Consider the following 26,942-nt stretch of genomic DNA (forward strand, 5'->3'; position numbering starts at 1 on the left):
TTCTAGTTACTTAACTGCAGGTGTTGACTTGAATAATATATGTGTATTGATCTTTCATGGTTTAAAAAGTTTGTGATAGATGGTTGACATCTGTAACCAGCATCATGTCAGTCCAGTAGCAGACTGGCAATGGTGAACAGACCAGTGCTGAGTTGCAGCTTGTTTTACCAAATTTTAATGTGCTCCAAGTTAACAGTTAAAAACAAAAATAAGTTTCACCTGCCCGTATTTGGCATGCAGATTTGTTAGTTTACTAAGATTGTTTTAGGTTTAATTTATGTTAATTCCCTTCTAACCAGGCCCCTTATACAGTTCAAGACTACATGTAAAGATTCACTATTGTTGCTTCTTTTTTTCCAGAAGTTGATAAATGCTTTGACTTTATAACACAGATTGATACATGTATAAGTTTTAAGACGTCTCTAGCCAAATGGAGATAAATACAGTTATTGGTGTGCACTTTTTGTGTATGTTTTCTGTCTGATAGATAAGAGTATGGGCCGAAACTTTCCTGGTTGCATAAAATCATTTTAAAGAGTAATGAATTTATTAAAATCTACCAATAAGTTTTATTATGATAATTTGATATGCATTTGGAATTGGGGGGGGGGGGGTGTTTTTTTTAATATTATTAAACGGAACCAGGAAGGTATCAGGGAATTTTTGATAATTTTTAGTGTAACAGTTTGATCTCTTACCTGACTGATGAGGCCCAGAGAGACAAATTGTAACACACATATATTAACAGCTTTAATATTATAATCTATTTTTACTTTTTATATTAAAGATTAAAAGATGATTGGCAGTGTTGATAAAAACAAGAAGAATAGACATCTTCAGTGAAATTTTACCAAAAAAAATTGTTTTTAAGGTCAGACAACACGTTCCTCGAGAATCTTTTTGTATCTCCTCGTAATGAAGAGTTCCAATAAAAAATATTAATTTTATAACTACTTTTAAAATGATCAAAATTTACGTGGATTTGATTAAATGTCTAGATGGTCGAGTGGTTAGAACCGTGGCCGCTCACTGCCAGTAGCGTAAAGGTTTTAGAGGTCGTGAGTTCAAAGCCCCGCCCTGGCGGAGATATAGTTCTAATATAGTGAATTTCGCTCTGCTGCAGATTTATTTATTTTTATATCAGCAATTCAAGTGTATTTTCAAGAAGATTATATAGGAAATTGCATACTCTAGTATTTTGCAGAAATGCCTGGTAAGGTACCCTAATTTTTTGCAAGAAAGCTTGTCAAAGTAGTAGTAAACCATTAACAAATTCCTTGAAAAAGTTATCTAAAATTGAGGAACGTGTCGTCTGACCTTAATTTATGGACGTTCATTTCGAAATCATAATTTCATTGTTCAAAGAAGGATATATGCTTTTAATTATTTTATACGAATCATTTTGTACTTTTTATGAGAGAGTGGAAAATATGTATTAGTTGCAAGTAAACCAATGTAGAGTTTAGAATTTGGTGTCAATAAATACATGATAATATGTAATAAATCATGTCCAGTAATGTCAATAAAACGTTTAATTTTTTTAATATAATTTTGGAAAATAAAAAACAACTTTTGTTCATGTTATTTAAACCTATAAGCTATAATTGTATAATGTACAATACACATTTAACACTACAAAAAGTCAACATTGATGTGATGGTGCATTTTAAAAAAAAAATAGGTTAAGCTGAAAGTATTTGCAGAAAAATCATTCATTGATAATGCATATTAGGGTCATCAAAGCTGTATTTCCTATTATATGTATACATAAATGAATTAAATACAAATGCATGTTCATGTTTGTATATACATGTATTAGGCTATATGCAAGTATTCATAATTAAAGTTAGTGTCCATAGGTAATGGCCTTTAAAAAATATTATTTACCATGAATATGTCTTAACACGCATAAAAGATTAATTATACTTTGGGAAAATATAGGAAAGGCAAACTGTTCTACATGCATTCATTTATGTTTAAATAATTTCCTTCCACAGGCTACCATCAGACTCAGGTGAAAATATGGATCATCTCAATCATCTGAATAAAAAATATTGCATTGTGAAGAGTTACCCATAGTTTGTTTGAGAATAATGCCATACTTTGTCCTATTTATCATATAAATAAATTTATTGTTATGATATGCATATCATTATACATATCATATTGGTAATGTTCTCAGAATTGTAAGTTCAGAGACAAGAGAAATAAACCAATCACAAGCTGTGATACATCATAACCACATCTATCTTTGAGAGGATCTGGATTATCCCGGCAAGATTAAAAGAAGAGATAATATATTTGATCAAAATGACAAAGTGTTGAATAAGTCTAATGAGTGCTCTTTGGAGGCTGATGATGTAATATCTGAAATTTTTAATCTTTTTAATATGATCCAATGTGTCAGATATTCTGATATATCATCAAATTGTTATTTCAAATTCTTCTGCAGATAGAGAAAATAACAATATTAAAGAGTATGAAGGTGGCAATATATTGCAGAAAAAAATACATAGCCCACATTATTTTTTTCTGCAATGATTGCTACCTTTATAGCCCACATGAATCGTCAAAGAAAAAAATGTTTATTTATGGTTAGACTTAGGTAACTGCTATACTTTATACATATCGTCAAACATTGTTATACATGTTATATATTACTTTAATTTCTTTGCCAGAAAATATTTTTATTCTTGTAATACTTTTATTTTAAATTACAATGCCCAGCCCCCTTAATAAAATGGTGCGATATGCTACATGTATATCCATAACATTTTTTTAATAGATCATACATGTAAACAAACCGAGCACAATGTTTCTTTTTAATAAGTCAATGATATATTTGTCATGTCATCAAATTCCAAATATATTTTATGTTTGTTATACACCCTGTGGGTTCATTATTTGAAATAAATATCTTATTCTTCATTCTACTTGTTAATTTATAAGGAATGTATGTGTATGCACGAGTCCCTTATCAAAATTAAGCCTTATAAACATAATAATATTTCTTGCAATGCTTACGTTTATGAAAGGATGAATGTACCATGTATACGTCCCTGGTTTATGCTTACGTTATAAATATTACAAGTTCAGGGTCATTCGAGATCGAAAAGGGTACACTATATAGATCACTGAGTTACCAACAATGTTTATTTATTATTTAAGATAAGGTTTATGTGTAATATATCATTAAAATGGATGTTGCATAACATACCGACATACTCTCGATTCTATCTGAACAAACTCGAACTACAGGATGTTTACAAAATTTCGCGCATGCGCGGCAGGCCTAGTCCTAAGGTTGCAGATAGTAAGATTCGTAAAAAATGATAAAAAAAAAACAAACAGATATTGAATTTAATATCATAAAAATGGATTCTTCGTATGACTCAGGATCTTCATCAGATTCTCCTCTTTCTTCTCGAACAAGGAAAAGAAGATCATCGACAAATGACGAGAATGATACCAGTATTAAGTATGTGCGCTGTGGAGACCATGTTTCAAAGTGGGATAATTCACTGTTGGAGTCTTATGGAATACTCTACGACGTAAAAGCAACAGAACTTTCCAAACTGTTCAATTCAGCTTTTAGAGATCTGCACTCTGTAGCAGTGAAAGGACTTGAAGAACATGCTGTTTTATGGACTAAATTACTTAAAATAAAGGAAACCCTAGTAGAATCGACAAAGAGATGTTTGCAGAGCCTTGATGTTGATGAGGAATTTTCTAAAATGAACATGATAAAGTGCATGGCATTAGAAAAGGAAACAGAAAAATGCTTAGATGCAATGACAAAAATCAAAGAGGAAATTGCATTGACAATGAAATCAGAAGATATTATTTCCAGGTACTTTATAATTTATTATCATCATGGTCATGTACAGAACAATCGGTTTTTCTAAAGTCTCAGATAAAATGCATCAAATCAAATATCAATTGTTTATACATAAACTACACATATGCATCTTATATACATGTATTTACAGGCATATTTTTAGCATTTGGCATGCTGGGATAGTCGAATATGTTCAGTATTATTCACAAATGATAAAAGACCTTAGCTTTGACAGGAGGCTTGGAGTGGAGGGAGAATTTTGTCAGCTTCTTACATATTTTACCAGGATTTTTCTACTGAGTCCCGTGTAAGAATATTTTTTTTTAATGAATTTATTTATTTCATTCAAGAACAACATTTATAATGACAAAAACATGAAAGTTTTCGATAAATGAAATAAATTGAAAAAATTATCTGAAGAGAGAGAGAGAGAGAGAGAGAGAGAGAGAGAGAGAGAGAGAGATTATGTAAACAAATGTTGCCAGTTCCAAATTAAATTCATTCATTTTGTTTTCCACATTTGCAGTGTATTTTACTCATAGGACTGATAAGTTACTATTAAAGCATCTGCTTCTGTATATGACAATATGTATTGGTTAATTTATTATAAGCATAAATATGACATTGCTCTGTCTAATATTTTCTGTAGTTTTGTATTCTCAAAACATGAAAGTATCTGGATTCAGTTCAATATATATATTTTTTGTTTGACATAAGTTTATGAAGTTAATAGGAAGCTGCTGTACAGTTGTGCAACTCCACATTAGGTGACATATTGTTTCCCATGTAAGAATCTAGTAAAGTCAAATGTATCTACCTACACTGGTACTGTAATTAATGTATTCAAATTCATCAGAAGGGGAGATGCAACAGCAAAGATGCAGCTTGACCTGTATGGAGTAGAGACATCTAGTGTACCTGATCTAAGATTCAGCATGCAGAGGAAATGCTCAGCAGAAGAAAGAGGTGTCTCTGTAATCACAGCAACAATTGGGGAGGTATGAAGAAAAGCAGTGCTTGTTTTAAAATATCTTAAGCTGATTGGTTTTTTGGGGTTGGTTTGTTTTGCTTTTAATAGTATAATTTCTCTGTTTTACAGTAAATGTGAAAAGACTTACTCTTAAAAACACTTGAAAATCTTAACTAATAAAGGCGATGGAAGAATTGATTTTGTCAAAAGAACTTGAATTAGTAGCTATTACAGGTTTTTAGAATTGGCCGTTAAATGTATTCATAATTCTTAAATGCTTACAAATATAGATTATTTTCATTTTTTTAATTACCGGTATAATAAATTCTGGTAAAATGTTTGAACATTACTTCTAAGGCAAATTAAGGTTTTCAATGAAAAAAAATAGTGTGCATGATATCATAATTATATTTATAGCCTTTGCATGTTATACTGAAGCATTTTTACCATTATTCTTACACTATAAAATCAGACTGCAAAACAACATTAAAAGAATTAAGTTTTGTTTAGTACATTACAGGTTTTAGGTGTCAAAGTTAAAGTCACATGAATGTGACTCAGTTAAAGTTCTAAGTCACTCATAAAATCAAATATATTTGTAAAAATCAAACATTAATGTTATTGTTGTAAAAATGCTAAATAAACTCATGAATCTATAGCAATTTTGAATTGAAAAATGTGATATTTTCCTATGCCAATGTTCCGCCAAAAATAAAGTCCTTGTTAGATTCTACACTTTGATTACGGTACTATTTCTATGCCAAGTTGTATAATAGTAAAAAAGAAAGAAAAATTTGATTTCTTAATTTCCTTTCATCTTCATTTAATGAACTTTTAATCAATTTTACTTTTTGACAAGTTGTAAAGCAGATAAGACTTCTTCCTTAAATAAAATCAAATAAGGTTTTTTATTTCACTCAGGTAAAAATGTGGTCACTAGCAAAGGAAGAAAACACTGCATTTGAATTTGATATCAGAAACCTAAAGTTAAAGGGGCAGTCAGTTGACAGCTTGATGGGGCAGCATGGGGGAGAGCTGCTGGTGGAGTCTACAAAGTCTGCCTTACAGAGCACAAACCTTGGTATCATCTGTATAAAGACCTTGGTAAGTTACATCAGCTATATTAACAGACATTCCTATTGATAATACACTGACCTATATTTATCATGTTTAAAGTGTTAAGCAGTTCAATTCAATTGCAGCTGGCCTATCACATACAACTTGTTACTTGGCATATGTGAAATTTTCTTGGACACTTGCTATATTTGCTTTTTTCTCGAAATAATCGTATGTGAATATGCCATTATTATTTTTTTTTTAATTCTGTTGCTAATTAATGCTTCAAAAGATTATTGGTGCCAAGTGGTTGGATTTTTTCTTTAGTGGGAAACATTAAACTACACTTTTGTGAAGTTGAATCTGAATAATGCAAGCTACACTGTATTTGCAGAATTTATGGAAAAAATACAGAATAATATGAGAATGGGATGTCTTAATTCCATTTACATGGTTATTTTTGTGTTTTTTTATTGAGCTTATAAATAATACAAATTCACAGGAGTAAAATTGTAAAATTAATGACTAAAAGGTCTGGGATTATAGAAAACAGGACTCTTTTGATCCAAGAGTAATTACCTGGTAGACATGCAGGCAAATGCACAGCTGTGGTAAGTGAGAAAGCCTAAACTATACTCTGTCCCAAGTTTTTGCTTCCACCACTTTTTGCTTGATATTTCAATAATAGTAAATACCTTTGTGCTCATCTATGTTCATCCACTAATATGAAAAATGTCCAGATTACTTGTTTTGAAATGCCCCCTCTACCGCTTCAGGTTTCAATACACATCCAAAAATTGAAAGTCTACGGAGATTTTGCATTGCATCAGCCATTAATAAGCCCGGATGATAATGTTAAAAAATTGCGCAATATATTCCGAGTGTATTCCGAATGGAGAGAAGATGTAAAAATTTCCCATTACAAATCTACATATGTACGTAAGAAAATTGTTTTCATTCCTGTGAAATTTAATGAGTGAAAAGGGATAATTGTTCAATGAAGATATCTTGGATATATTCCCTTTCATCGATTTCAATTGTATTTCCTTCTCAGGTAAGTGTATTTTTATTAAAAATCATCAAACATTGATGGAGGCAATAACTTGAGACAGACTATAGAATGAAACAATCAATTGGCCCTGGGGTTTTGATGATGGATAAAATACTGCATTGGCATTGTGCATTGATACTCATTAATGTAAAAGGTAGCAAAACACCATACAGTTGTCGCTAAGGGTGTTTGTTCCCATGGTTATTGAGACTGAAGCTGTAAAATTCCAAAGCTTACAGGTTACTACTTTAAAGTAGCATTCTTTATGACCAATATGACCATTGACAAGTCAATGTCTTCTAAATTTTAATGACACCTAACACACCAATTAACTACTGTACCATTTTAGGGTATTAAGTATTCAAAGAATTATATTTCATCAAATTAAGCAGATTATAATCTCATTAAAAAATCATTTAACTTACTTTTTGATTGGATGAATAGTTTAAATTGAAAATCAATTACATCAAATTTACTAGACAGTATTATAACCATTGTTATTGAATATCGTTCCATGGCTCTTTTAACAGGGCTGTATTATTCCTCTTGTTTCAATGGGGTTTACTTGTATTTTATGTTTGTATGTTTGTTAGCTTTTTTTACCACCCATCTTTAAAGAGTGCAAACATCCTTTCATCTTTTTATGTAGATATTCAAGTCTGTGTGTACCGTAAGTGTTAAAGTGTTTGCAAACTTAATTGTGACTTCACTTTTTTTAGCGTTTCCACAATTTTTTTTTATGGAATTGTTTATCTTTTATGCAGCTACATGATTCCAAACCTTCAATCTTGATTCACAATAATACATAGGTAGTACATGTAGTTAATTAAGATATATGTCCATTTTATTGCTTGCATGAAACACCCCCCCCCCCCCTCCCTTACATAAACTGAATACTCTCTTCATCTGCTGGAAGTTATCTTGCAACTATTAAAAACAAATTCAGTGGCATTTTAAATTTTTTTTATACATGTGCACAGTTTTCATGATGGAGGGAAATACGGTTTTATATGATGTGTAAACTGTTCCAATCGACAATTGATGTTGAAAGATTTTGGATGGGGCAACATGAAACCACAACACATTTAATTATGCTAAAGTTTTTCTTTGTATTTGCTAGGTCACCTAAGTCACTCAGGTGCATTTTGCTGTGGGTCTTCGTCCGTCATCTCAAGACTTACGTTGTCCATTAACAATTTTACATACATGTTTTTAACTTTTTAAAAGCTTAGGGTAAGAGGAATTGTGAAATTTATTTTCTTAGCTTCTCTTCGGCCTCATGGGCAGGACCAAAATTGCAAAAAATTGCCAAAATAAAAGAAAACTCCTTTTCTTTTACACATGTTGGAAAAAAATTGAATGCATGGCTTTGCTGTCCATCAAGCCCTTCACCAAAATTGTGAAATTCATGATCTTTGAATTGGAATGCCAAGGCCTGTGGGGCTCTTGGGTTTTTTTTCTAGGATTTCGATTTGAAGTTATTTGGCTTGAAAATTAAGAAAACAAATACCAAATAATATGATGAAGAATTTTTTTTTAAGGTTAAAAAAATAACTACTTACAAAAATAACGTACATTATAAACAGTACTAGACTCATTTTGCAATCTCTTAATTGAATTTCATATTTTACATACATGTATATCTATGCGATATCAATTCCAGATCATTTTTACGTGTTTGGATATGAATACAGAGCATCTGTCAAGCCTCCAAGAGGGATCTCCGGTTGACAATGAGAAAAGTTACATTCATTACTCAAAGCCATACAACATTTTGGTTCGTAAAGATCGAGAGGAAATCCTGGAGACTATGTTTCATCTTGGTTTGTTATGTAGGCTTAAAAGTCTACACTTTTTTAATCATTTATAGTGTTCGATATTTTTTGTCAATAAAGTGTTTGCCATCTTTGTGACGTACTGTATTTAATGAATGTGGTATTTCAATACATTGTACTCAGGTAAATATATCTCTTAAAATTCTATAGGTTTATTTCTATTTTTTTTTAATGAAAAGTGTGGAATGTAATAAACTACATTTTGAACTGGTTCCCTGTAAAGTGAACAAGAAATGACTTTTGATTTCAAAGATTTCGAGTGGAAGATTTTAGTGTCACAATTTATATAGGTATGTGTTTGAGCCCATAAGTGGATTGGATATTGAATGTATATGTACAGTCAATTGAACATCCTTGAGTAATATATGAATTATTTATCCAAAGTGTTGTGAATGCTTTAGATATGCTTTTGATATAGTATTGAATTTTTTCTTCCTTTCATATGATCCAATAAATAAATAAAGATCAAATACGGTAGATTGTGACCTGGTACTGTAAATACATTTGGTACCTCTAATCAAAACAAAAATATTATATGCTCATAAATCATTTATTCAACTTTAGTCTAATGAAAATACATTGCAGCTCCTTTTTAAAATTTCCTGTACCTTTGCGGTGATTTGCCCTATGATCTTTTGATGCATATTACATGTAGATGAAATACTAGTAAACCATGCATGTCAAAATATTTTTATCTGCATACAAAATTATTATAATTATTCTTATGATAATTACAATATACACTGTTTACATATTTGTTAATACCATATTTGCAAGTAACTTCTTATTTTCCATGTATGTTGAAAATGTAATAAACTAGAAATGCTCTATCTGACAAAAACCGGTAATGCCCGTCATGCATGTTCCTGAAGTCATCACTCAAACTGAATTCGAATGTTGGAATCTTTCATTTCTTCCTTGAAAACTGCATCAAAATGTTCATTCATGGAAACGGTGAAATGATTTTTCCAATCACCAATTTCCCCTGAAAAACACACAAAGTGTTATAAGTTTGTTCTTTCTTTATTTTAAGTACTTGAATTTTGAATTACGGTGTATTTTGATATCTTATACACGTACTTTTAAAATTTTAACATCAGAACTGCAATACCTTTTCTGAACATAAACTCTTTAATTTTTTCACCAGGATACTTTTCACCTATATCCAGTATGGAATGGTCTTTCATGGTATCATTTGCGAGTTTCAGTTTTTTAAAGCTACATTTATCAGCTATCTCGGCTATATCTTGGTCCTTTAGGTTGATGTTCAGAAATTCGGCAAGTCGACTGATTTCTGTTATTGGATTCTGGAAGTAGAAGAAAAAAATATAAATGCCATAGAAAAATCCAAATTTACGTGTTACTATCCAATCATGTACATGTATTGTCTTAATTTAAATTTTCAGTGTCTTATATTTTTAGGCAATGCCTTTTGATAGTATTTTAATTCTTTAGAAACAGTTACCTTTTTCAAGCTCTCGTAATGAACAGAAAAAATAGTTCCACCCGTGTTATTTTTTTCAGCTTGTTCAAAATCTTTCTCGTACTTGAACCATCCATCCATTAATTTTGCTACAAAACAATGGATAATTAATAAGCATTTTTTTATCCCAACCTCATTCTGAATAGCAAAGTTTATGGTGTACCCTCTCTCTCTCTCTCTCTCTCTCTCTCTCTCTCTCTCTCTTACCATTTGGATTCATGAACACAGTATGATAAAAAGTTTCGAAGTCTTTGATTTTGCCGATTTCTTCTGAACTTTTCATGTGGTGATACATCGATACACAAACGTCCTTTGGATTTCTCACCACATGAACAATTTTCCCGCCATTCTCAATGTGTTGCTTTGGGAGCAGCCTGTGAGGAAGATGGGTATTCAATGCTCTTGGTGACTCCATACTTTCTACCATGCTCAAATCTGCCATGGCTTCCAGAAAGAATAACTCCTTTGGTTCTTTTGAATATTCTGCCTTTTGTTTTAGTAGCATACAGACTATCTCCCACACCCAGTGTGTCCCTAGAGGAGAAAATGAAATCAATGTATTGAATTTGTAACATGATTCCTATTACTAAGTATTGATTATAAACCATTCTTCAAGTAAAGGATGATGATTGATTTGTTTTTCAACCATTGTGAAATAATTACTGTGGTTTCATTAATATTCAAGGGCATCAATTTTCGTGGATAAAGTGAAAATCACAGTTTCAAGGATACGTAAATTCGTGGCCAGTGACCCTATCAATACAAATTGTTAATAAAAATTGCACTTCAATGAACATTTAATTTCTTGGATCAACTTAACAACGAAATCCACGAAAATTGGTATTCAACGAATATTGATGAAACCACAGTATTTCTGGTATATTAGTAACTTAAATCTTCCGAAATAGTATAACGATTTAGATAAAAAGGAGATCTGGGTTTTTTTTAAACGCTAACTCCGACAGTTATTGAATTATTAGCATCAATTTGTCTTTAACTTTTTCACATTTTAACAAATCTTTAAAATATTTTCGAATACCCCCTTAAAAAACTGCATGATGAAAATTGAAATACTGAAGAAATATTTTCTCAACGTATCATACCATATTCCCAAAAAAAGATAAATATAACTTTTCTTTGAAATATACATGCTCATATCAATGTTTCACTATCCAATATATACAACAGAGTTCAACGTGAACTACCTAGCCAAAGGCCTTATGGCTGTTTTATATATATATATATATATATATATATATATATATATATATATATATATATATATATATATATATATATATATAATATCGTAACATATATATATATATATAATAGAGAGAGAGAGAGATGGTACATATGTTCATGTAATTTTTGGTATATCTTGGACCTACGTGTTAACATTAATGATTCCGTTCATATCACAGAATGTATAGAACAATCTTGTAACATTTTGTTTGTGAGATTTACCTGATTTAGGATAAATGGCTAATATAATATCGTCCATCCTGTACTCCATATTTCTTAATTCCTCAAATCGTTTCTTTGCGTCCTGTAATAGAGGAGGGAAAGGAGGTAAGGCCATTCCATCAAACATAATCGGTTGAGTCTGTCTGAAGTTAGATTCGTCCATGTTAATGTCCATCCTGATTTAGTTGTTCAAATCAAGACCAGTATATGTGTGTGCGACTGCTGAATTCATTTCTTTTAAATAAATCAAATGAAGTTCTACTTTTTGACCTACGCGTTACGTGCACGGATTACGGTAACGCATAGTTCATAAACTAAGGTATTTCTCCTCAAAAATGCACTATGATTCTGCAATAAATGTGTTGACTGGTTTTTTTTTCCTTATCGTAATGCACATTTACATGTAATGAGAGTAAATAGAATATAGTTCAAGATTTAGAATATTAGTAAGACGTTTTTTAACGAGGAGTGGGGGCTACCAAAATCTCAGATATCCACTTTGACTACGTAAACCAACTTTTGGATATAACATTAACATGTAATTCTGATTTTCAAACAAATACATGTAGAAGTATTTAAATCATTGATATTTAATCAATCTTCTCTGCTTGCTTGTTTGTTTGTTGATTGTTTAGGGTTTTTTTCTTAGCCTTTTTTTTGTTTTTTTTAGGGGGGGGGGTTATACTGGAATAACTATACCTTTTATTTTGATTTCACTGCTGTGTGGACTGTAATATTTAGACCATCAGAGAAATTTAATACTTCATTCATCTACTTCATGCAGGGTTTAGACAAAACGATCATGTGCTGACCAAATAGGAATGTTGAGAATTATATTAGAACGTTCCTAAGAATTTAAATTACTACTCTATCTCGTCTCTGTTGATTTCGAGAATTTAAAACCATTTGATAAATTGGACGGAGAATTCGAAACGCTGTGACATTCATTGAAGCACTGTTGTATTCCAAACAAATTAAAAATTTTAACATCCATAGAAATACTAACACTGGAATGCAAATTCGCATAATTCATGAAGGAGAACCAACAGAATCCTTGGCCATTTTCACAGAGCTAAGACAAGGATACCCACTTTCACCAGCGCTGTTCCACTTAGTACTTGATTATGATCTAATCTATCATGGATAGGCGCAAGAAGTCCAGTGGACACTATTCTCACAGCTTTTAAGATGATCTGGATTTTGCAGATGATATCGCCTTAACATCGAATATCATCAGCAGATGCGGGAAAATTTGCTGAGGAGGACAGACTCACGTCAGAAACCGGGCCCAGAATAAGCATTAGGAAGACCAAGGTACACCAACAAACACCATGCAACAACCATAATCGTAATTTTAACAGTACGACACGAAGGAAGTAACATCATTAACATGTTCAACATTGGCAGTGAAGTAGACAGTACCGGATAATCTGACATGGACATCAAAATCATATTAAGAAAAGCAAGAACAACATTTAATATGATGAGTAATATATAGAAAGCGAACAGCACCATGCAAAGATATAAAATAACACCCTTTCTATTATATGAGACATTTATTGCTCTAGGGATTAGAAACCTGGAGAACACCAAATGGCTTACAAGGAAAAAACAAGTCTTCATCAGCAAATGTTTGGGGTGAATTCTAACTTCAAATGTCAAAATACAAAACGAAGGAAAAAAAAAACACAAGGAAAAAACAAGTCATCAACAAATGTTGGAGTGAATTCTAACATCAAATGTCAAAATACAAAACGAAGGCTTATGGCATGGTAGTAAACATATTAACACCTATAAGCTTGAAATTCAAACTAGAGGTAGCGATGGATTTGCCAGACATTAAGGAAGCAAACAGTAACTTACAACACCCGGCAGGCACTCTAGTGAAACCTACACCGGGGGGGGGGGGGGGCAATCTAAAGGCTGGAGGGATGCTTTAACAGAGACGGTACAAGTGGTACTGACTGGAAAAGCTAGCACAAGACGGAAAAAAGATGGAGGGGATAGTTGACAGTGTCATATGTTTCTTTCTGGAGTAAAAAGCTTAAACAAGCAAGTAAGCATGTGTTCCCAGAGTAATTATAGGCCTAATTATATGTCAGAAACTGTTTTATCGACACTTCTAAATAAATACATGTATATGGTTTCTGGTAAGTCAAGATGCATTAAATACATAAATTAGGGATAGTAACTTTGAATCAGATATTGCCTCTTCTTTAAGTAAATTTCAAAATACCTCTTCCAGATAGATAGATAGATAGATAGATAGATGATAGATAGATAGATAGATAGATAGATCGATAGATAGATATAAAATATTTGCTTTTCAAAATAAGTTGCAAAATTAAGACTTTGATATTTGCTTTATTGATCTAACATGGACCTTACATAGGTATGTGGCTTTTATAAGGTCTAATTACCGGTGAAACTTCTAATTTTCTTTTCTGTAGATACGTCTGCGACTCTCTTGTAGTGCCTGTCCTTGTGTTTTAAATACTAGTAAAACATTGTTTCTCCTTACAATCTATTCTTTACTTTCTAAAAGAAAGTTGAATCGCTTATCGTTTGGATTATTTTAAACATATCTAGATCATCACTATGGGGAGGTATGTGTCAATTTGAGAGTTATTGCAATGCTTATTGTATGTATATATCTATGCAATGTGTATCATCCCGATCCTCTCTAATTGTCTTTTAACTGTATTCCACCTGTATCTCAAACGACTGTGTAGTGAACAACCAGTGCGCTAGGTTCCGTTCGTCATCGAAAGCAAGATTTCTTTTGTTTTGCTTAGATGGCCGAGTGGTTAGTGCGGTGCACGTGGCCGTTCACTGCTAGGATAATAGGTTCCAGGGGTCATAAGTTCAAACCCTGACCGGGGCGGAGATGGAGCTTCAATAAGGCGAATTTTTCTGTGCTTTATGTATATCTCTATCATTCACTATTGGCAGGTATATGTCAATTAGAGAGCTATTGCAATATTTGTGCTTATGAAAATTGTGAATTAAAATTAAGGCATTTTGAAGTGGTTTTCTACAAGAAATACTTCTTTTATTTCAACGATTCAAAGATGTTAGTGTCTCAATTTATTTAATTATGTGTTTGGAGTGATAGTTTGACCGAATATTATATGTGCAGTATTTTGATTATCCTTGTATGATGTGTGAAGCCAAAGTGTTGCAAATATTTTATATGTGCGTCTGTTATAGCATTAAATCGTTTAGCAATATTTTTTTGTTCTTTTCATATGCATACATTAAATTAATTTAAAAAAAGATTCTTTCAAAAAGTGATTGAATACGCTAGCTTGTAAACAAATACTGTAAATACATTTTTAATAGAAACAAATATATTCTAACGTGCTCACAAAACACTAACTAATGAGAAAAATTGCAGTTCTTTTAAGGTGATACAGAACACTCCATATGTGACGTAGCTCCTATCGAAATAATAAAATGAAGGATATTTTTATAACTTGTTTCTTTCAAAACAACGTTACTTAACTGCATAGCGCAAAGAGTTATTAATATTGATAAGTGTCCCATACCACCTTAATAATATTGTTTCCATGCATTTAGAAATACATTTACACCGTACTAGGTACATGTGCAATGTACCTATGCAGTTATTTGCCTTTTGATGCAAAATACATATAGGCTGGAATCCACTTTGCATGTCAAAATTTTATCCCTGCACCAACCCATTATTCACATGATACGTATGCATGTATATGAACAAACACTATTTGCAAGCAACTTCTTCATTTGTATGTCAATTTCTGTTGATGAGTTTATAATGACTTCTTTATCAATGAGTATTTTTCGCGGGAAGACATGAACTGTAACGTGTAGTGTGAGTTCAAAAACACTGATAATAACTTTCCTGAAACGTTTCCTACGTTTCTAATGATTGGAACAAAAATGACTATTTAACAATAATAATCAAATAGAATCAAACGCAATAATTATTATATTTCGTTTTTATTATGTTTGGGACAGTTTGCCATACCCAAGGAATAGCTTATGATTTTGCACACCGGTATTTATTGACCTTGATTGTCGTATTTACATAATCCATTTTTGACTCTCGTAATGCTATAACATTAAAAGAGTAAACTGACTTGTCGGAATATAGATAAAACTTAGCACGTGAACGCAATAACATTGGCTTTGTAATTTTCAAAATTCTAGAACACATGTACTAGTGTCTCTCAAGGAAAAAGCATGTTGAACTATAAATTTTATTGGCGAAAATGAATGCTATTCTGTGTATCAATATTGCGTTAAGATCCGTCACGCATGTTTCTTAAGTCATCACTCAAACTGAATTTTAATGTTGGAGTCTTTCATTTCTTCCTTGTAAACTGCATCGAAATGTTCATTCATTGCAACGGTAAAATGATTTTTCCAATCACCAATTTCCCCTAAAAAACAACACGTTTATATATTTTTTTTAATTTTGAGCACTGAAACTATTTGATATCTTATATATGAACTTTAATTTCACTACTTTAGTATTAGAGCTGCCTTACCTTTTCTATACATAAATTCTTTAATTTTTTCACCAATAGATTTTTCACCTATATCCAGTATGGAATGGTCTTTTATGGTATCATTTGCGAGTTTCAGTTTTTTAAAGCTACATTTATCAGCTATCTCGGCTATATCTTCGTCCTTTAGGTTGATGTTCAGAAATTCGGCAAGTCGACTGATTTCTGTTATTGGATTCTGGAAGTAGAAGAAAAAAATATAAATGCCAGTAGAGAAAAATCGCAATTCACGTGCTAGTACAGTGTATTCAATCATGAATATGCATTATCTCAATTTAAATTTTCAGTGTCTAATATGTTCAGGAAATGCCTTTTTATATCAATTTGAATCCTTAGAAATCCTTTGAAACAGTTACCGTTTTCAAGCTCTCGTAATGAACAGTAAAAAAAGTTCCACCCGTGTCATTTTTTTCAGCTTGTTCGAAATCTTTCTCGTATTTGTACCATCCATCCATTAATTTTGCTACAAAACAATGGATAATTCAGTAGTATGTTTTTTTCTCACTCTTTTCATCTCTCTTACTCTCTCTCTCTCTCTCTCTCTCTCTCTCTCTCTCTCTCTCTCTCTCTCTCTCTTACCATTTGGGTTCATGAACACGGTTTCATAAAATGTTTTAAAGTCTTTGATTTCGCCGATTTCTTCCGAACTTTTCATGTGGTAATACAGCGATACACAAACGTCCTTTGGATTTCTGACCACGTGAACAATTTTCCCACCATTTTCAATGTGTTGTTTTGGGAGCCATCTGTAAGGAAGGTGGGTATTTACAGCTCGAGGTGACTCCATATTTTCTACCATGCTCAAATCTGGCATGGCTTCCAGAAAGAATAATTCTTTTGGTTCTTTTGAATATTCTGCCTTTTGTTTTAGTAACATACAGACTATCTCCCACACCCAGTGTGTTCCTAGAAGGGAAATAAAATTAATGCATTGAATTTGTAACATATTTATTTATTACTTAGTGTCTATTTATAAACCATTCATTAAAAAAAAATCGATGCATATTTCTTTTTTTCAATCAGAGTATAATTAATATTTGTATACCCCCCCCCCCCCTCACCTAAACAATTGTATGATAAAACCCCTTGCAACAGTGATAAAGATATATATTTGTATCATACCTACAACAATAAAGATGAATATAGCTTTTGTTTGTTGTATAAATTACAGATATATACTTGTGAATCTGTATTTCAGAAACACTTCTTCAATATATACAATTACACTGGACTACGGAGCCGAAGTCTCAATGGCTGATGATATTGGGGACGTTGGATGCGTTTAATACATAAAGAATACATGTAGCACATGTATGATTTTGATATGTCTTGGGTTTATATAATTACATTTGATAACCCCTTCCATAGCATAACCTAAATAAAACAATCATTTAATTTCTTTTATGATTATTTTCATAACACAGGATGTATAGAATAATCAGGTATATATTTTATTGCTTGTTTGTGCGATTTACCTGATTTAGGATAAATGGCTAATATGATGTCGCCCTTCCTGTACTCCATATTCCTTATTTCCTCAAATCGTTTCTTTGCGTCCTGTAATAGAGGAGGGAAAGGAGGTAAGGCCATTCCATCAAACATAATCGGTTGAGTCTGTCTGAAGTTAGAATCGTTCTTGTCCATCATGATTTAGCTGTTGCAATGAAAACCCAGTGTCCGTGTGTACGACTCCAAGATTTGCTACTCTTAAATAAATCAGATGAAGATCTACTTTGTGACACGTACGTCTAACTTGTACGGATTACGTACAGGCATAGTCAATAAACTAAGGTAAGATAAGATGTTTTCCTTGATAAGATGCACGATGAATCAGCAATAGATGTGATTACTGTTTTATCTTATCAGAACGCACATTTTACGAGAAGAAATAGAATATAGTTCAAGATTTAGAATATTATAAATGTATCTTATATTGGTTATTGAACAGGGTCACGGTGAGGCTACCAAACAGAATCCTGAATATTATTTTGACTACGTTAAACGATTCCTGGATATAACATAGATATGCGATTCTAATTTGATAAAAATAAAAAGCATTAATTCGATGATAATTCATCACCTACATGTGTTACAAATGTAAGCCCCTTTTTGGAGGAGGGGGGGGGGGGGTAATGCTGGAATAAGTACATAGCTTGTAATTTTACCGATATATATATATATATATATATATATATATATATATATATATATATATATATATATATATATATATATACGTGGACTGTTATGATTAGACCATCGGAGAAATCGTATACTTTTTATGTTAAATCTATCTATCTATCTATCTATCTATCTATCTATCTATCTATCTATCTATCTATCTATCTATCTATCTATCTATCTATATATCTATGTAAGTATCCACAGAGACAGAGAGAGAGAGACAGAGAGCAGATCATATGCTGACTTAATAGCAATATTGAGAATTAAATGAGAATAATCCAAAGAATTCAAGTTACTATTCTACATGTATGTCCTCTGTTGATTTGGAGAAATCATTTGACAGTCTGGACAGAGAAACACTGTGGAATCTAATGAAGTACTGTCGTATTATCGACAAATTTATTAACATCATTAAAAATACTAACACTTGAATGCATGATTAATGAAGGAGCACTAACATAAGCCTTCGTCATTGTCACAAGGTTAAGACAAGGATGCCCACTCCCACCAACGCTGTTGCACTTAGTAGTTGATTATAAACCAAGCTACCATAAATAAGCACAAGAAATTCAATAGACTATTCTTACAACTTGATCTGGATTTTGCAGATGATATCACCCAAACATCCCACAATCATCAACAGATACGGGGAAAACTTGCTGTAGAGGACAGAATGACACCAGAATCCGGGCTCAGAATATATATTATGATTGAATAGCACCACATGTTTAAGTCGATAAAATCCTTTGAATAAAACGAGATGTTTCGATCAGCGGTCAGCTATTTTGTGATGACGTGATTCCACCTTAAGAAGACCAAAGTGCTCCAAGCAAACACCATACAACAACCTAGCCCGAAAATCTAACAGAACGACACGGTGGAAGTAATTATAACGCCCTCCATATTCTGACGTTATTCAAAAAGAAAAAAATAATAAATCCAAGTAATTTTTATAAATATTTTACTTACAAAAATCAGTACCTAACAACGTAATGGGTTAGAACGTTAACTACGAATATGTAAGTCATGAGTTTGAATCCCGCTTGGGCTTTTATAATTTTTACCTTTCCCAAAAAAATCTTAAAACATATTTATTGGTCAAATACTGTAAAATTTGAAATTTCTAAACCAGTGAAAATACTTTGATTTATGTGTACTTTTATTCACATTAATATTGTCCCATGCCACTTCAATTTGATCAGCAATATATGTGAAGCAATGCTCTTAGGATAAGAAACCTAAAGAACAACCAAAGGTTTAAGGAAAAAATCAAGTCTTCATCAGCAGATGATGGTGCAAATTCTAACATCCGATAGCATGTCAAAATTCAAAACGAAGGCTTATGGTAGAGAACACCTCAACACCCAGTAGGGCGTGGAATTCAAAACATGTGGCGATGGATTTGCCGGACCTTAAGGAAACATACATTTCCTTCCATCTTTCGAGAGACCCTCCAGTGGAAACGAGAAGGGAAAAAAGACCAAATCCATAGGGCAGACCAATGAACAGGTGGCGGAGGAATGTTTTAACACAAGTGGTACCAACTGGAAAAGCAGCACACAACAGAGCAAGATGGATGGTTGTTGTCAGAGGCGTATGTTTCTCCTGAAAGTAAAAAGCTTAAACAAGCAGGTAAGCAGGGGTTCCCAGAGTAATATTCTTGCTCATGTTATCTCGGAAACTGGGGGTTTTTTTTACATTAATGAACGATATACATGTGTACATGTATATGGTTGTTGTCGAGATGCAATAAACGAAGGAAGGGATAATACCCTAGAATAATCCCTTGCCCCTTCTTTGATTAATGAAAGACTGTGGATAGATAGATAGATAGATAGATAGATAGATAGATAGATAGATAGATAGATAGATAGATAGATAGATAGATAGATAGATAGATAGATAGATATTTGTTTTCAAAATAAGGAACAAGACTTTGATATTTGCTTTTTTGATATGACATGGAACTTACATTGGTATGTTGCTGTTGTTAGGTGTAATTACCGGTGAAACTTCTAGTTCTCTTGTAATGCCTGTCCTTGTGTTATAAATTCTTGTAAAACATAGTTTCTCCCCTCAGTTTATTTATTACTTTCTAGATAAAAGTTGAATATTTGTGAAAATAACAGCACTCCGTGTGTAATGAGCAATGACTCGTTGTAGATATGTAAAAATAAAGGAAGGAAAACTGCAGTACATGAAATTAAATAATATAAAATAGGGAATTTATCTTTGGCATCTTTATGTATACCGTATAACGGGTATTTTCTGCGGCTTGAAATTTTTGCAGTTTAACCCCTAAAAAGTATCAAATTATATTCTGCGTTTTCAATTTCTGCGGTTACATTAGACCACCAAAAAATATACATGTGTATATATATATATATATATATATATATATATATATATATATATATATATATATATATATATATATATATGTTTACCGGATTTGCCTTAGGGAACGTAAACTAGAGAACCAAACTCACACTATTGTAGCGTTTTTATTTCCGTATTAATACAAAATACTATTGTAAAATATTAGTATTCATACAAGCATGCAAATTTCTTTTATAACTATTAAAATGACAAGATACAAATACTTCAGTAGATAACTCCATTTAAAAGGAGATCAGTTTTATGCACAATGTAACTATAATCAACGGACACTATACATGTAGATCACTGTTCACATGATGGAAACTTGTAGCCGACGGCCTCAGCGATCCCGCTTTTCTCAAACCCTTTGTAGATTAGGTTTTGTCGGATTTGATATCAGCATGAACTTGGACAAGCCACTCTGCCGACAATAGCTTTAGAAATGAAAGTCTCAGATCAACGGGTGTCAAAGTTTGGTCAGTGTTACTGTTCTCCAGCTGTTTTGATATTTGATTGGCGTACCATTTTTGAAAGCGTTCTTTTAATTTGTCTTTGACGATTTTTTGCACGGTCAAATCCATCGGCTGTAGTCGGTCGGTACAACTTGGGGGCACGAACACAATACATATATTAACCTTTTTCTTTAAATCATTTATAAAATCTTCTCCCATCTGCGCCCTGAATACGTCAAACATGCACAATGCTTTCTGTGAGTCAGGAAGTCGTAGACGCTTAATCGCCTTTGTCCGTGTCTTTTTAAATTTTTCTTCCCGGAATTTCTCGCGACAGATGCAGTAGCACCACCGAACATAAACTGTTAAGTCTATTGTCTTTCGTGTTCTTTGCAACTTATGTGTGATTCGATGAACAGTTAAAATATCTGCTGGTTTAAGACAAGGGCTATTATGATAATGTATCTATGGTAACTAGTTCAAAAAATATTTTGAATTTGTTACCTACAAACTCTATAAGAAATGATGTTTGGTCTCAACAATTTGAGCTAAAGATCTTTGAAAAAAAAAAAAAAGACTAAATGATTATGTGTTGAGGCTAAAATTTGACTTTAAGTATTGCATGTACAGTTATTTGAATGTCAGTGTGTAATGTATCGAACCAATTTTCGCAAATGCTTTTAAATACGCCTATGTTATATAATAGTATTTTCAATCGTGACGCCATAATGGTTTCTTTTATACATGTATGATCAAATATACTTTAAAAACCACTTACGGAAAAAATATTGTAATCACAAAATATCAACTCTATGATATAATTGTAGTTTATATTATACTGTCTCATTGTTCTCATGTATTAAGAATATATTCATATGCTTTTATCTACGTTTTGATGCAAACTAAACTTACCTGTGAATGCCAAAATTTGTTTTTATACAAAAAAAGTTTCTATATATAAATTATCAATATATAAATGTATACAGATACTATATTTGTAATTATTCTTTTTTTCTTTGTTTTCTTATATTTTGTTTAAACATATCCTAGTAATCAACACCTTTCAGTGATGGGTTATTTTTCGTAAGATGACATGCACATTACCTCGTATATTAATAGTGAATGAACTAGTAATAAACTAAGCTGAATCTGACAAAAACCAAAGATGAATTAACTTGTTTGTTTTTGCATTATTGATCTATACGATAGCCAACGTTATGCCAAAAAATATAACCAACTTTATTCCGATTGCAGACCAGACTCAATATAAACGACCGTCTTATATTGGATTTTCTGAGGTCCATAGAATGTTCATTTCTTTGGTTTGTCTCTATAATTATATACATGATCAATTCGGAGGATATTGGAGGTAATCGTATAATGTGTGTCGATATTGCAGCAAGATCCGTTATCCATGCTTCTTACGTCATCACTCAAACTGAGTTTGAATGTCAGAGTCTTTCATTTCTTCTTTGTAAATTGCATCAAACTGTTCATTCATTGCAACGGTAAAATGGTTTCTCCAATCACCAATTTCTCCTAAAACAAATTAAAAATATTATAATACTATGTTTTATTACTTACTCAAAGTAAAACTGGTATATTTTATAAGCTATCTGACCTTTTCTATACACAAACTGTTTATCTCTGTCAACAAAATCCCCTAGTCCTGAATGGTCTTTAATGGTTTCATCTGCCAGCTTCAATTTTTTAAAGCTACATTTATCTGCTATATCAGCTATCTCTTCGGCCTTTACGTTGATATTCAGAAAGTTGGCAAGTCGACTGATTTCTGGTATTGGATTCTGGGGATAAAAACAAAATAATTATAACAGTGATATTCATGAAATGCTTAAAGGAGGCATTTTAATATAATATATTATTTTAAATGTCATCAATAGGCTACATAAAAGTAATACTTATTGATTTAAACTAAAATTGCAAAAAAATTTGTAACATGTACGAGAATCATACCTTTTTTAAGCTCTCATAATGTACCGTGAATATAGCTCCTCTCGTGTCATTTTTTTCTGCTTCCTCGAAATCCTTTTCGTACTTGAACCATCCGTCCGTTAATTTTTCTATAAAAACGGTGAAAAATAATTGGTATCAATTGAACATATTTATGAAAAATTTATCAAACATCTCTCTCTCTCTCTCCCTCTCTCTCTCTCTCTCTCCAACCTTTTTGGTTTAAGAACATCATTCCGTAAACAGTTTTAAAGTCTTTGATTTCGCCGATTTCCTTTGAACTTTTCATGTGGTGATACAGCGATACACAAACGTCCTTTGGATTTCTGACCACATGAACAATTTTCCCGCCATTCTCAATGTGTTGTTTTGGGAGCCATCTGTAAGGAAGGTGGGTATTTACAGCTCGAGGTGACTCCATGCTTTCTACCATGCTCAAATCTGGCATGGCTTCCAGAAAAAATAACTCTTTTGGAATCTTTGAATATTCTGCCTTTTGTTTCAGTAACATGGAGACTATCTCCCATACCCAATGTGTTCCTAAAAAGGAAACGATTGTTACATACAAAATATCAATTATTTTCTTATTTCAATTTATCAATGTGTTAATGAAAAAGAATATATACACATACTGTTTGAATAATGAAAATATCAATAAAATGAGATTTGATTAAAAAGTTAACTTGTTGTAAAAAATCTCCAACACCCATTGTGTTCCTAAAAACCAATGTAAAATAAAGCCCATGTTATGTAAAATGAATCCCATGTAATAAATAAATGCATTTATGTAAGGGTCACATTATAATGGCAATAGTTATATAAAAGTAATATGAATCACCATAGAAATTATTTTTTAAACGATAAATAACTATCATTTTAAAAGATAATTTAATCAAAGCAAAACAAAGAAATCAGGAACAGGTTAATATGCAGGAATTTTCCCAGTGTGAAGTAGTTTGGGGGTCAGGATTTAATATTATTAACTTTTTTTAAAGAAGCGAGGGAGATGTTTGGATGATGTAAGAATTTCTTTATCTTCTGAATAAGTAAAAAAAATTACTAAAAATAGTGTCAGTAAAGTGTGTTTCAATTTATTTTTGGGAACTACTTTGTATGAAAAAGTCCGAAATATTATTCTAAAAGATGGAAAAGTATAATACTTGATTATTGCGTTAATCTGTAATTCTCAACAGCAGCCGTCTACTAACTAAACTACGAGTATAATTAATTTTTTCACCGTTCATTTAGTTAACTACAGAACATATATAAAATGAGAACTTTCTCTGTCCATAGTATTTAAGAATGAACATCTATAGGTAACTGATTAGAGTGTCTTTAAAACTTTAAAACCAAATAAACCAGGTAACCGCAGACACAGTGCTTGTGTTAATAGGAAATTATGTAACTGATTTTATCTTAAGAATACACGTATTATACTTTTATATGCATTGGACAAGCATAACATTTACCTTCTATAGGACAGATATAACAGGCATTAAAGAGTTGGGTGGCCGTGGTCATTTTTAGACCGTTTTTATATCTTTTTGAAGAAGATCTAAGTACAGATATAGGATAATACTAAATCCAATTTATCGAGTTTTTCTAGACTAAATATTGCTTTAGAGCTGATTTAATCATATATAACATTTAAGTTAAATCTGATGGATTTGTTGACCACCCAGGGTTTGTAAACGTACAGCTCCATGTTTAAAAAAAAATAGTCCTACCTGATTTAGGATAAATGGCTAATATGATGTCGTCCTTCCTGTATTCCATATTCCTTATTTCTTCAAATCGTTTCTTTGCATCTTGTACTAAAGGAGGGAAAGGGGGCAAGACCATTCCATCAAAAATAACAGGTCCAGACTCTCTTGGCTTAGAATCTTTCTCTTCCATCCTGGTTTCGTTGTTCCAAATTAAAACCCTGAACAACTGAAAACGCTATACTATAAATAGAATGATATAATTCTAGTTTTTGACCCCACGCTTTTCGTGCACGCTTGCTCCTAGATTAAATGCTCGATGAATAAGACATGCATTATCGGAATGCACCACTGAAGGAAGCAAGGAGTTAACTTAAGTATTGCTGATGTCAATATTTCGTTTGTTGTTCTGGCATTCTTATGCTAGTGTTCTTTAGTAATTAACAATTTTTAATTGTCATTGAGTCCATGACTAATCATAATCAATCATGGAATCATTAACAATTAAAAACTGTTAATTAATAAAAGACAATATCATCGCTTTTTTAAAAAAGCGTGAGGGCCTTTTGCTGAAAACCGTGTATCTTAAATAACAGTGTCCACTTTTCAAAACGATATTAACAGGAACACACAATCAATAAATGCAAACATTATTTTTCCATTGTCTGTTTTCGTCGATCCTTGTCGTTAGCGTCGATCTCGTTGTTGTCTCTGTAAACTTTTCCCATTTTTTTGGCTCACCTGAGCTGAAAGCTCAAGTGAGCTATTCTAGCTCACCTGAGCTGAAAGCTCAAGTGAGCTATTCTGATCATATTTTGTCTGTCGTCCGTCTGTCTGTCCGTCTGTCTGTCCGTCCGTCTGTCTGTCTGTCTGTAAACTTTTCACAATTTCAACATCTTCTCAAGAACCACTGGGCCAATTTCAACCAAACTTGGCACAAAGCATCCTTAGCCTAAGGGGATTCCAAGTTGTGAAAATTAAGGATCACACCTTTTTGCAAAGGGAGATAATTAAGAATTTATGAAAATTTTCGAGAAATATACAAAAATCTTGTTCTCACGAACCATAAAATCAGGAAAGCTGAAACTTGTGTGGAAGCATCCTTCAAAGTTGTGAAAATCATGATCCCCGGGGTAGGGTGGGGCCACAATGGCGCGTACAAGTTTAACATAGGAGTATATAGAGTAAATCTTTAAAAATCTTGTTCTCAGAAACTAATCAGCCAGGAAAGCTGAAACTTGTATGGAAGCATCCTCAGGTAGTGTAGATTCAAAGTTGTGAAAATCATGATCCCCAGGGGTCGGGTGGGGCCACAATGGGGGGGGGTCAAGTTTTAACATAGGAATATATAGAGTAAAACTTTAAAAATCTTCTTCTCAGAAACTAATCAGCCAGATGATTCTTTATAATTGTTAAGACTTTGGCCCCAGGACAATTCTTCGGCCTCACAAGAAGGTTCAGAGTTTGATGTAGGTTTATATCCCATATATAAACAATTGTTAAGGATCTTTTTGAGAACTGCAATACTCAACATGTAATACGACTATAAAATCATCCTGTTAGAAAAGGGACTGATGATTATAAACATAAGAATATCCAGGGGGAAAATGGATTTTATTTATACAGGATCTACATGTATTATTGTACATTGTCCAGATATTTATTAAGCTGATTTTTTTTATACTTATTGTTCCTCAGGTGAGCGATGTGGCCCTTGGTCCTCTTGTTACTTCTTCCTCTTCTTTAAAACAAATTGGCCAATTTTTTAGTCAGACTTGGCACAAAGCATACTGAGGTAAAGGGAATTTCAGTTTGTTTAAAAAAAAGAAAGTTCCCGCCCTCTTTCATGAGGATATAAAAAATTGTCGAAACTATGTTAGTAATTTTTAAAAATCTTCGTCTCAAGCAATTTGGCCAGGAAGGCTAAAACTTGTGTAGAGGCATTCTCAGTTAATATACATTTAAGTTTGTTCAAATCAGGATCCTCGGGGTAGGGTGAACCA

The 26,942-nt window shown here is 32.3% G+C and overlaps 3 protein-coding genes across 3 annotated transcripts; 1 reads left to right on the forward strand and 2 right to left on the reverse strand.

Moving 5' to 3' along the window:
- Window positions 1-3,328: 3,328 nt before the first annotated feature.
- LOC128168761 (uncharacterized) lies at window positions 3,329-8,823 on the forward strand. The gene is made up of 5 exons (XM_052834901.1): window positions 3,329-3,850; window positions 3,990-4,145; window positions 4,695-4,836; window positions 5,730-5,912; window positions 8,579-8,823. Exons 1-5 carry the CDS (start codon window positions 3,330-3,332, stop codon window positions 8,783-8,785), a joined length of 1,209 nt encoding a protein of 402 aa, XP_052690861.1. The 5' UTR covers window position 3,329; the 3' UTR covers window positions 8,786-8,823.
- A 719-nt stretch (window positions 8,824-9,542) lies between these two features.
- LOC128168768 (sulfotransferase 1E1-like) lies at window positions 9,543-12,119 on the reverse strand. The gene is made up of 5 exons (XM_052834915.1): window positions 11,701-12,119; window positions 10,441-10,767; window positions 10,216-10,322; window positions 9,862-10,057; window positions 9,543-9,735 (listed from the first exon to the last, which is right to left on the reverse strand). The coding sequence occupies exons 1-5, from the start codon at window positions 11,873-11,875 to the stop codon at window positions 9,626-9,628; spliced, it is 915 nt and encodes a 304-aa protein (XP_052690875.1). The 5' UTR covers window positions 11,876-12,119; the 3' UTR covers window positions 9,543-9,625.
- A 3,808-nt stretch (window positions 12,120-15,927) lies between these two features.
- Window positions 15,928-25,197, reverse strand: LOC128177521 (uncharacterized). Its single transcript, XM_052844250.1, has 10 exons — window positions 24,964-25,197; window positions 23,450-23,776; window positions 23,240-23,346; window positions 22,887-23,070; window positions 22,699-22,804; window positions 17,726-17,901; window positions 16,830-17,156; window positions 16,607-16,713; window positions 16,233-16,428; window positions 15,928-16,124 (listed from the first exon to the last, which is right to left on the reverse strand). Exons 1-10 carry the CDS (start codon window positions 25,130-25,132, stop codon window positions 16,015-16,017), a joined length of 1,809 nt encoding a protein of 602 aa, XP_052700210.1. The 5' UTR covers window positions 25,133-25,197; the 3' UTR covers window positions 15,928-16,014.
- Between the last annotated feature and the right edge of the window lie 1,745 nt (window positions 25,198-26,942).

Source organism: Crassostrea angulata, chromosome 1 (genome assembly GCF_025612915.1).
Source record: "Crassostrea angulata isolate pt1a10 chromosome 1, ASM2561291v2, whole genome shotgun sequence".
NCBI classification, from domain to species: domain Eukaryota; kingdom Metazoa; phylum Mollusca; class Bivalvia; order Ostreida; family Ostreidae; genus Magallana; species Magallana angulata.

What these genes read in the sequence shown, in the direction of transcription:
- LOC128168761 (XM_052834901.1), top strand. Translation starts at nt 3,330, where the DNA reads ATGATAAAAAAAAAACAAACAGATATTGAATTTAATATCATAAAAATG. An exon ending in ATTTTTCTACTGAGTCCCGT is followed by an intron (nt 4,146 to 4,694) that starts GTAAGAATATTT and finishes CAAATTCATCAG; the next exon opens with AAGGGGAGATGCAACAGCAA. An exon ending in TCATCTGTATAAAGACCTTG is followed by an intron (nt 5,913 to 8,578) that starts GTAAGTTACATC and finishes TATCAATTCCAG; the next exon opens with ATCATTTTTACGTGTTTGGA.
- LOC128168768 (XM_052834915.1), bottom strand. Translation starts at nt 11,875, where the DNA reads ATGGACATTAACATGGACGAATCTAACTTCAGACAGACTCAACCGATT. An exon ending in AGCCATTTATCCTAAATCAG is followed by an intron (nt 10,768 to 11,700) that starts GTAAATCTCACA and finishes TTTCTCCTCTAG; the next exon opens with GGACACACTGGGTGTGGGAG. An exon ending in TGTGTTCATGAATCCAAATG is followed by an intron (nt 10,323 to 10,440) that starts GTAAGAGAGAGA and finishes ATTGTTTTGTAG; the next exon opens with CAAAATTAATGGATGGATGG.
- LOC128177521 (XM_052844250.1), bottom strand. Translation starts at nt 25,132, where the DNA reads ATGGAAGAGAAAGATTCTAAGCCAAGAGAGTCTGGACCTGTTATTTTT. An exon ending in AGCCATTTATCCTAAATCAG is followed by an intron (nt 23,777 to 24,963) that starts GTAGGACTATTT and finishes TTTCCTTTTTAG; the next exon opens with GAACACATTGGGTATGGGAG. An exon ending in CGTGTTCATGAACCCAAATG is followed by an intron (nt 16,714 to 16,829) that starts GTAAGAGAGAGA and finishes ATTGTTTTGTAG; the next exon opens with CAAAATTAATGGATGGATGG.